The sequence below is a fragment of the Geospiza fortis genome, unplaced genomic scaffold (assembly GCF_000277835.1).
Source record: "Geospiza fortis unplaced genomic scaffold, GeoFor_1.0 scaffold450, whole genome shotgun sequence".
Classification (NCBI taxonomy): Eukaryota; Metazoa; Chordata; class Aves; order Passeriformes; family Thraupidae; genus Geospiza; species Geospiza fortis.
This window is the reverse complement of record NW_005054416.1, coordinates 393,799-403,862: the sequence shown is the minus strand read 5'-3', so window position 1 is coordinate 403,862 and position 10,064 is coordinate 393,799. Positions and strand designations below refer to the sequence as shown.

Genomic DNA, 10,064 nt, shown 5'->3' with positions numbered 1-10,064 from the left:
CCTACAGAAACAGAAATAACTGGCTTTGTCCCAAGAGAGAATGGTAAGGCACAACAGCAGGCTCCTTGGGAAGCCTTGGTACTAGAAAGACTGAAGTTATTTTATTAACAGGAATTACTTTTTTTTTTCTAAAGTAGTATCACTACACATTTATCATTTTTATTTTAAAAAATTTCTTCTTACATTTTTTTAATCTGGCCTCCAATTAAAAATAAGACAGAAGTGCTACATCTAAAAATGTATCAGATTTCTTGCACAAACACAGCCTTGACATAGAGGCTATTTGCCCTGTGTGTGCTACCACCTTCCACTGATCTGCTTCAGAAATCTGTGAGCCAAAACGTCATCTTTTATGCTATGAAGAGAATTCTCAAGGCTCTATTTAGCACTTCTCAAGTATGAGACAGTACAAAAACAGCCTTGCACGACTACTTTTTCCAAATGTCTTACAGCAGTGTTTTCTACATGCCTATCTCCAGTTCTTTTGTTTGGATTCCTGCAAAGAGAGGGAAACAGGACACCAAATCCAAGCAGGCAGCAGGCACCCACTGATGGCAGCCCCCCTTGCCAAGGGAACGTGTCTGAGCACCAAGCACTGTGCAGAGAGCAACAGAGGGACAGCAAAAGTAAAAGGAGAAAAGAAAGGTAATCCTCCATCTCAGAGTTGGACACAACCTCCAGGACTGATTTACCCTGGGTTGAAATGATACTAAACTGAACCAGCAGAACAACTGCTTCCCTGACCTTCAGGAATGAAAGTGATGCTGCCTGAGTGGTTAGCTGCTGTCAGATTGTTACAGGCTAGTACAGGAACAACTCTGTCTGTCACAAGCTACATTTCAATACAAACTTTCAGTTGCAAAGTCTTGGAAAAGTGAGGGAAAACAGCACATCCTGTCAGACTCCACCCACTGGAATGGCTGAGCTCTGAGCAGACCCTCCAGCATGGCAAACAGCATTTCATGAGCAGCAAGGCCCAACCTGCTGAGCAAACTAAACTTTGTAAGCAAGAGGCTGCTCTGTGCAAAGCAGAACGAGGGAGGTGGGCTCCTGTTCTGGGCCACGTGTCAGCTGCCACTGTCACTCTGAAGTGGAAGTGGCTTTCTTCCCTTTCCAGCTCCTTTGTCTCTCCTCCAGTTCAGCTTCAGTGAAGGCAGCTGGGCCCCAGTTTGTGATTAAGTGAGGATTCTTGGAGCCTGGAAGACAGAGAGCAAGACCTGAGACAGGCAGTTCTGACAGGGATGCCAAGCTCCCACAATGCAGTGTTCAGGCTGATCCTTGCTTTGTTTTAAACATAAAAGAAACAAACAATAATGATAATAAAATCATTATAGGAGGGCCAACAGAGGGAAAGACTTGGAAGTTGCCATCAGCAGTTGTCACAAAGGGTGATACTTATAGGCTGCTGTGAACCAGTAAACTACAGGAAAGGCAGACTTCAGTAAGCCACCAAGTGATATAAGTGCATGAGACAGAATAAATACATATTTTTGTAACTCTTCTGTTGATAACTCACCTGGCTCTATTAGTCGAATCAATCCCTCATGATGAGCTACTTTATCTTTCCAACTCTTGGTGTTGTTAGCTGCTGTTTCCAACTTCTTCTTAACCTCCTGAAATAAAAGAGAGCCCACTTGAAAACAACAGCTTTACTCTGTTTTTATATAAAGATACAACACCGTTCAAACCAAAAGCCAGAACCATGCTAATTCCCTCAGCTCTCTGTTTAATGTGGAACCATCCTAAGTAATTTAGTCACCACCACACTCCACAAAAAAAAAAGCTGACGAACCAGAATCCTAAAATAACAAGGTTTTACAATATTGTGTAGCTATGTAATGAAGCTAGTCTTCCTTCTTCAACCTAGACTGGTTTTTTTGGATAATTCAAAATAGAAGGCTAGAATTTATGTTTAATTATTTCTAAAATAATTGTTTTGTGCATTTTTTGTGGTTTTATATGTCCACTGTATTCAGCAATTCCTTTGTAGTAGTAAATGATACTTCCCATACAAAAAGCCTGAGATGTCACCTAAAAAAGAGCCAAGCACTGGCCAGAAGCAATCTTGTGATGCTGTGAGATGTAACACCACCCTGGGAAGTTGTAAAGTGGCCACAACCACCCCAGCTGGGCCCTTGCTTGCAGGGAGTGCAGCATTTGTGTTCTGTGCCGGGCGAGACAGGCTCGTCCTTCAGACCTCACTCCATAAACACTCTCCTCTGCTAAACACAAACCCAGCCAAGCTTTCTTTCCTGACCTAAATAAAAGCAGGATCAACACCTCTCTAGCCCTGGGAAGTGTGCAGCACTTCAGCCTCTGTACTTGCTGGACTCTGGCTCTTATTTCTTCCATGAACAGCTACTGACCTTCCCCAGAAACACTCAGTAGAGCAGAGAGCAGGTCTGGCTTTTGGGACACAAGGCTGCACACTGAGAATCTGAGCTAATTCCTACCTACCCTTAACTTCCATTCAGTGCTTAAATTTTTGAGGAGTAGGTGTCTACAGTAACACATTGACTTTTCATCTGTAGGAGGCAATACAGTGCCATGACATCATCAAAACACTGCAAGAATTACTACCTCAGAAGCAAAATGCACCCAGTTATGGCAGCAGTGGGACTGCACATGAAGTGAGACTGCAGTACAAGACAAATGTACACTGAGTATTTCAGGATGTGACTGAGCTGGCCTGCATGCAAATAGTGACAAAAATAAATAAAAGAGGTTCAGAGGTGTGTCTGAAACAGATCCTCTTCTTCAAATGTATCTACTGGTCTAGAAACAGAGTAAAAACTAGAAAAAAACCCCAAAACCACAACCAACCCAACTATCCTACCTCTTATAACTTTTGTGGCATGCTAACCCTTAAGAAGCATAATGTTGAAGAACTTCAAATTCAATCATGGATAAGGATGAGAGGTTGATGACCAGAGCAGCTCACCTCATACTGCTCAAGGGCCTCCTTCCTTTCCAACTCAAGTTGTTTCAGTTGCTCCATGGCCACTTGAAGAGCCTGCTCCTTCATCATTCTCTGGTTTTCCAGCTCTTGCTTCTCTGCTTCTGTCATCTGAATGGTCTGTTGCTGCTGCAAATGCCATTTTTCCAGTTCAGCTCTCTTTGCTGTCTCCTCTTCCAGCAACCTGCAATGGCGATTGTGATATTAACTGCACTTTAATATGAGTTATATCCATGCAGGGAAGCCAAATAATTATTTTTTTTCCTCTTTTTTAAGGGGAAAGAGAATATAATTTTTAAAAAAGCTTGGGAAGCAGGGAAAAGTTATTGTTTGTTGGCTTGCCTTCAGTGTCATGCCAGCAGTGCAGGCAGTCTGACTGTTACAAAGGGCTATTCAGAAAATGTAGTCAATAATGCAAATACACAACACAGAGCCCCAGAAGAAACAGGCATGCATAAGTTATCTTCATTGTCTTAGCAGGACTGAGTATATGAAGGAAAAACCACACTCCACAAAGCCCCTGTAAGAGGAAATTTAACCCTTTATCCTTACAGTTTAAACCTGTGATAAAATACAGCAGAAAGTCATTTATACAGATGTTTTATAAAATAAACAGCTGAAAATAATAAACAGCAGCTTCAGCCTTCATATCTTAAGGAAAAATAGAATCTGTGCTGTGTTTAGACTTGAGGGTAGTTCCCCATTCCAAGAGGCAAGCAGTCATTAGTAGCAGGGCACAGGTACTCACTATTGGCAGGGGGAACTGAAACACTTTTCCACCTGGTCAAAGCCATACCTGGCCTGGAGTTTCCTCACAGTCTCTTCATCCTGACGTGCCTGTTTCTCATCCTCCAGTGCCTCCTGGAGCTGTTTGTACATTTCTTCCAGTTCACGTACTCTTTGTAAATACTGTTCCAGTTCAGATGATTTCTGAGCAACCTGCTCTTCCATTTTTTGTCTTACCTAGCAGCACAAATTTGGGACACATAAGCTACCATTCAACTCAGGTTTCTAATTTTTAAAGGAATTGCCAGCTTTCCCTCAGGCCATGTTTTCAGAGACAAACATCTTTCTGCTGACTGCAGAGCTGAACTGATAAAACTGAGGCTAGATCTGCAGATGTGGAACCAAGAGCATTAAAAAAAATAAATAGTAACACAGGCTACTTTTATTGACCTACTTCCTGCAGCACAGGACTTCTACAGGGGTTCAAACCTAATTTCAGTCAGCTTGATCTTGTTGCTTAGTTTAGAGATACACAACTGAAGGAAGAGAAAGGTTGTAGAGGGGCCAGACATGAAAGTCAGGCTGCTTTAAAGGCACTGTTTTCACTCCCCCCTTGGCAGCAGTGTATCTCACACACTTCTGTCTCTGGATGATGGCACAGGATGGATAAAGGGGGTTGGAATGTCCTGCCCCACTGGTCTGCAGGCTGCTCCCCTCAGCTGACCCAAATCCCAGTGACCCAGAAAGGGATTGTATTCAGGAATTCATGCTCAGCCCATAAAGCAGCACTGTGTGCATTAATGTCCTGAGATGTCCCATCACATCACTTTTTCTACTTCTTTTCCCCAACTAACAGAACAACCTGACACATCCCCTGAAGACTGAAAATCAGTTCTTTGGGGAATCCTCAAAGTAGCTGAATAGTAACAGTATTTTAAAGCAACAATATTTCTTTATTTTTATATTTGTGTGTGTGCATAACTGTAAAAGAACACACAGCACAAAAAAGTAATAGTTCTAGGAACACATAAAATGCATTTTGATTATGCCTGATTAATTTTGCTTATTCATACAGCAAGTACTGGCCTCAGGTTCTCCATCTCTGAAAACTGCAAGGAGAACTTCAGTCTGCATTTATCCTTCTATCAGTCTATTTATTTCCCAATTTTCCAGTCATATTTAAACCTTGAATGCTGCACAAATTGTAACCAAGCTGTTCCAGTATTTGAATTCATCAGTTAAAGTGTTTTATTCCTACACCTCAAATAAATGCAACACAGATTCCATTCTCCAGCCTCCTGCAAAACCTGTGGAATCCTTTCAGTGGCTGCCTGTGAGGGAAGCCCTTGCTGAACACATGGCTCCCTATGTGTAATAGCAGCAAAACCCCTCGTGCACTTCTCACCATTTTTTCTCTCTCCAGCTCCAAACTGAAGCGATCTTGTAACTCAACTTGAGTCTGAAGCCTTTTCTTCTCCTCCTCAGCAGCACGAGCAGCTGCTGCTTCCAGTTGCTGGAAGAGAAGGGTGGGGGGAAGAAAAGAAGGAAGAAAACAATTTGTCAAAACTAAATTATTTTGAAGGAATGGAACTTTATATAACAATTTTTGGTTTTTAAAAAAAATTGAAGCCTTCAAAAGCATCAATGTAGCACCAGTTTGGGTTTTTTAATGTCTGAGATTATTCACAGCCTTTAAATAGAACCTACTATCTTGATTGTTTGCAAGACAATTTAAATTTACCGATGAAAAGGCAATTATCTGACTATCTCCAAGTTTCCTCTGAGTCCTGCTTTGCTCAAATGATAGAAATCACTGTATTTCCTCCTCTACCTCAATAGGATAGAAAACTATCATGAAAAACCACATTTCAGGCAGGACTGCATAGAACTTCCAATAGGGAAAACATGCCAGCAAGAGCAGAGTTCATACAGAAACAGAAATGAGAAACACTGAATTGCCATGGGAAAGCAGAAGTGTCAAGAACTTTGACTAGAGTAAGTAATTGTGCTATTGTGAATCATCCCTCTAACATCCCCTAAACTGCCAAGTAAGGTAAATAAAACCCTGGTCCATAATCATCACTTGAAATTAGGAGGAACTTTAGCTAGGGCCTGGGAAACAGCTCTGGTACCTTTCCATCTTCTTGCGTCTTATTTTACTTTTGTTGCATCTTGATTTTACAAATAAATACAGTGGTCCCAGTTTTTCCTTTCGTCAAGATTTCAATCCTCACAAGCTTAGAAATCTTCAAGTACCAGCCTAAACTTTACCAGCAGTGAAAACAAAAGCATTTTTTCACAAAATTTTCCTAAGAAAGTTATCTGATGCTTTTTTTAAAATATGCTGGGCTGTGGGAATTGCTTCCACAGACCTTTAGTAATAGCAGGGCACAACATAAAGATGACAGGGACCTGCTGGAGCAAGCCCAGAGGAGGTGACACTGGGACAGGCTGTGCAGAGAAACTGTGGATGCCTCATCCCTGGAAGTGTTCAAGGTCAGGTTTGATGGACCTTGGAGCACCCTGGTGTAGTGGAAGGTGTCTCTGCCCACAGCAGGGGGACTGGGACTGGATAATCTTTAAGGTCCTTTCCAAACCAAACCTTTCTGTGATTCTGTCATGCTCCTGAAGGTACCACATTGAAACCATGCTCCCTCACCAACCTAGATAACTAAAGAGAAGCCCCAATGATTAAAACTGCCAAGCTAAAACTTTCACTCTTTTACATGCTTGTAGTACCACTCTGGTCTCAAAGAGATGGGAAGAAGTGAAGGAGAAGGTTCAGGTTTCTGGGTTTATGTTGCAGAACACAGCACAGAACTGCTCTCCTTTGCAAGGCTTAAAAGATGCCAGTGTTTTAGCAGCAGCATTCTTCCTCTGCCAGGACATTCAAAAGCATGTCATTGTAGTCAAATCCAAGATGCCTGTTTAAGTGAAATCTCCTCTAGATTTTGTTCCCCGCTCTGAAATTAAACAAACATTGCCAATACTGAGATGAGAGGGTGAACATGCAGAGTCACAGGCAAGGGTGGGTGCCAGGCTATGGCCAGAGAGCTCAACAAGAAAATGAGCTTTGTCCACTCTCAGGAACTTCCTGCTTCATCCACAAAGCTGTTCCCAGCAGGTAAGGTTACTGGGAACTGTGCACTTCAGGGAAAAGCCACAAGTGTTGGAGGGGGGAGAGAACAGGAACACACCATTCCAGCAGGCACAGACAGCACAGAGTCCCCAAAGCCCATGCAAGACCCCAAATTGAAACAAAAAGGGTGCACACATCCTATGCATGCTCTCACACAAGGAAGAACTTACCCTCCTGTCTGTTCAATGTGCAAATGTCAAAATTCCAGTAAAAAATATGAAAAAAATCTGTTTTAGACAAAAGCATTTATTCTTTTGGAATACTCCAATGCAGGAGCTACCAGAATACAAACCAGTCCCAGAGTGCACTATGGCAGATGCTGCACAAATGGTGGCTCACTGCCATCAGCACCAAATCAACCTCTGAGCTTCCCAGAAGAATCCAGTTTCCTGAAGCATTTACAAAGCCCTTTCCTTGAAGAACAGTTTTCTAACTAATCAAACCCTTTCAGTTCCTCCAACAATGTGCCTCCTCCCTAGTTCCACCTAGGCAAAGTGCAGTAGTTCATGTCACAGCCTAAGACACCTTCCTTGAGAAATCTTTTTGATCCAGCCCACTTCAAAAGATGCTTCTGGCCACAACTCTCTTTAGTTTACCCACTGAGATTTTTATGAAACTCCCTGGAGCCTGCCAACATCCTACTGCTCCTTTGGGGCTGCTCTCATGTTGCCTTCCCCCCTAAATGTTTTTCCATAAAGTAAACAATGCAGAAATCCAACCTTATTATTTCTGTTAATGGGTACATTACTTACCAGTAGAAGGTAACATAGGCTATCCTTTATTGTCTATTTTGAATTCTGAATCTTAAACATATGGTAGACTACAGGTGACAAAATTAAATTTAAAAATGGTTTTCCACTGTCAGACTCCATTTAAGGCAAACAGAGTAATACCTACAACAGGACCGTCAGTGCAAGACTAATTTTAAAAAAGACAAATTTCTCCTTGCCACAAATTGTGACAATGACAAGACTTTAAAAAAATGCGGGTTTTAAAAATTTTGTTTGCTTTCTAGACTTAAAACCCTAAATGCCCTCACAATATTTATAGCTGCAAAGATCACTGAAGTTTTTTCTAAGGGCTAAAACTGGCGGGTTTTATTTATGAAAAACTCAAGTAATGATGCAGATTTGTCCTAAATGGGAATACAAAAAACTTACATTAATTTAGAGAGGTAGTGGAGACATGTAGAGTAAACAAAGGAAGACCTGGACTGCTCTAGCAGCAGGGACTCAGCAGCCAAAATGTAAGGCAGCAAGTGGGGAGGATTTGAATTAGAATATTGGGTTCTAAGCTGTTCTCAAGACACACCCCACCCTAAAAGTAAGAAAAGCCACATATTTTGTTTTTAAACATAGAAATTAAAGAAATTCATCTGTGGGAAGAGAAAAGCGGCCAGAAACATACAAATAACATAACAGAACTTGGGTAAACTATAGAAGAAAATCTTCATGCAAAGCCCTATGTTTGACATATGTGTCTGACAGAAAAGGAAAACAAAAAGCTCAAAAGCAACTGAAAATATTGGTCTCTCCTGTCTGCAGACACCATCAACAGAGCTGGCAGGTTCTTCTACACCAGCCTGATAATCCCTGCTCAGTACCAGGGTTTGAAACAAGCACAGCTGCTCTGGAGAAGTCTGCTCCATGTGCCTGAACAGCACAGGGACGCCCAGTTCCACTGCACGAAGCCCAATCCAGCCACAGGCCCTGAGCTTTGAGGCCAGTCCAGCCACAGGCACCGGGCTCCGGGCTGGAATCCCGGCGGCTCCGCTCCCACCTTGCGCACGGTCTCCAGCTCCTTCTGCTTGTTCTCGTTGGCCGCCTGCAGCTCCCTCATCTGCCGCTCCAGCTCCTCCTGCTCCGCCTGCAGCTTCTGGCGCAGCTCCTTGCGCTTCTGCCGCGCCTCCTTGTGCGGAGGAGAGCTGCCCGCCCGCAGCAAGCTCACCGTGCTCTGGATGGCTGCAGGGGACAGAGGGCAACCATGAAGGGCAGTGCTCAACTTTCTGAGTAGACTTTGTGAAGAGACTCACAGCGCTGTGCTGTGCTGGCTGTGGGGTTGGGGACTTTTGAATGGGTTTTTAAATCAGAGAGCACTGTTGTCAGTTGTCCTAATTCTCATCAGGCTGGCTGTCAACACAAAGTTGTGTTGACAGAAGTGAAAGACACTTAGCTCTGAGTGCTGGCTGTGTGCCACAAGGATAAGGTCTAATGCAACTGACATAATACAATTCCACTGCATTATGTCAATTCCAATATTGATTTGTAACAGGCTATGGACATAGGAGCCACTCATACACCCGGCTGCAAGAAAAAAGCCCAACACTTGAGGATTTCTGACTACCTAGACTCAGTGACCTACCAAGGAGTAACGTGCTACCTATCTTCCCTAGTGCCAACCTTAAACCCTGAATTCTTACAGATACTCCAAGGGAAAACTTCCTCCCAGTAAGAAAGTAGCTGTTATTCACTTACATGCATTGACAAAATATTTAAGACAGCAAAGCTGAGGAGTGGCAGATGATTTTGGTATTTTATTCACATGCCACAACCATGAAAAAAAAGCCTGCTTTTGAATCATTCATCATACACCTGACTTTGGTGCAATAAACACATGCTGCAGGTAAAGAGGGAAGTGCAAATGAAAGCCCACATCTCCAAATATTTAACTGTTGTACATTCTTCAATGGCACTGGCAACAACAGCTTTGCAAGGGCTTCTACCTCACTCGGCAGATGGATGTACCCATCACATATCTGGGAAGCTCTCACAGGAGGAATACCTTTACTATGGGAATAGAAAAGCAAGCCCTAATTCCCAGCTTTATCCTCAGCTCAGCAAACCATACTATTTGAAGTAAACTGTACAACCAAAGCCAGTATTTTACAGTGCCAAAACAAACAAGCTTTCCCTTTCTCCCCAAAAGCAATGATTCACAACATTGCTTCCCTTCCCCATCCCTAAAAGTACAGTCAGTATAAAAAACAACAATAACAACCATTTCATTTTGGTTACAGCTGCCTGAATTGAGGCACCTACATGACAAAAACTGATTTCCCTTATGTGGATCCTTAGCTCTTCCTGAGTCTCAGACCCATTAAAGATCCATGTGCCCAAACAGAGATATCAAAAAATCACAAGACCAAGAATTTCAAATTTGAGCAAAGCACTGCTGTAAGAATTCCACTAACCTTAACTTTCACATAACTCGCATTTTTGAAACCTCACCTTGAATCCATTCCTG

General features: G+C 42.6%; 1 protein-coding gene across 1 annotated transcript in view; it reads right to left on the bottom strand.

Moving 5' to 3' along the window:
- Window positions 1–6: 6 nt before the first annotated feature.
- The window catches only part of SWAP70 (switching B cell complex subunit SWAP70), a gene marked incomplete at its 5' end in the record, with an annotated part of 35,231 nt that continues 25,173 nt past the window's right edge, over window positions 7–10,064 (bottom strand). The window contains 7 exons of the mRNA XM_031061483.1: window positions 7–1,196; window positions 1,517–1,613; window positions 2,942–3,140; window positions 3,753–3,919; window positions 5,088–5,195; window positions 8,601–8,782; window positions 10,049–10,061. Coding sequence (XP_030917343.1) covers window positions 1,081–1,196; window positions 1,517–1,613; window positions 2,942–3,140; window positions 3,753–3,919; window positions 5,088–5,195; window positions 8,601–8,782; window positions 10,049–10,061 — 882 coding nt within the window. The remainder of the gene's footprint in view (window positions 1,197–1,516; window positions 1,614–2,941; window positions 3,141–3,752; window positions 3,920–5,087; window positions 5,196–8,600; window positions 8,783–10,048; window positions 10,062–10,064) is intronic.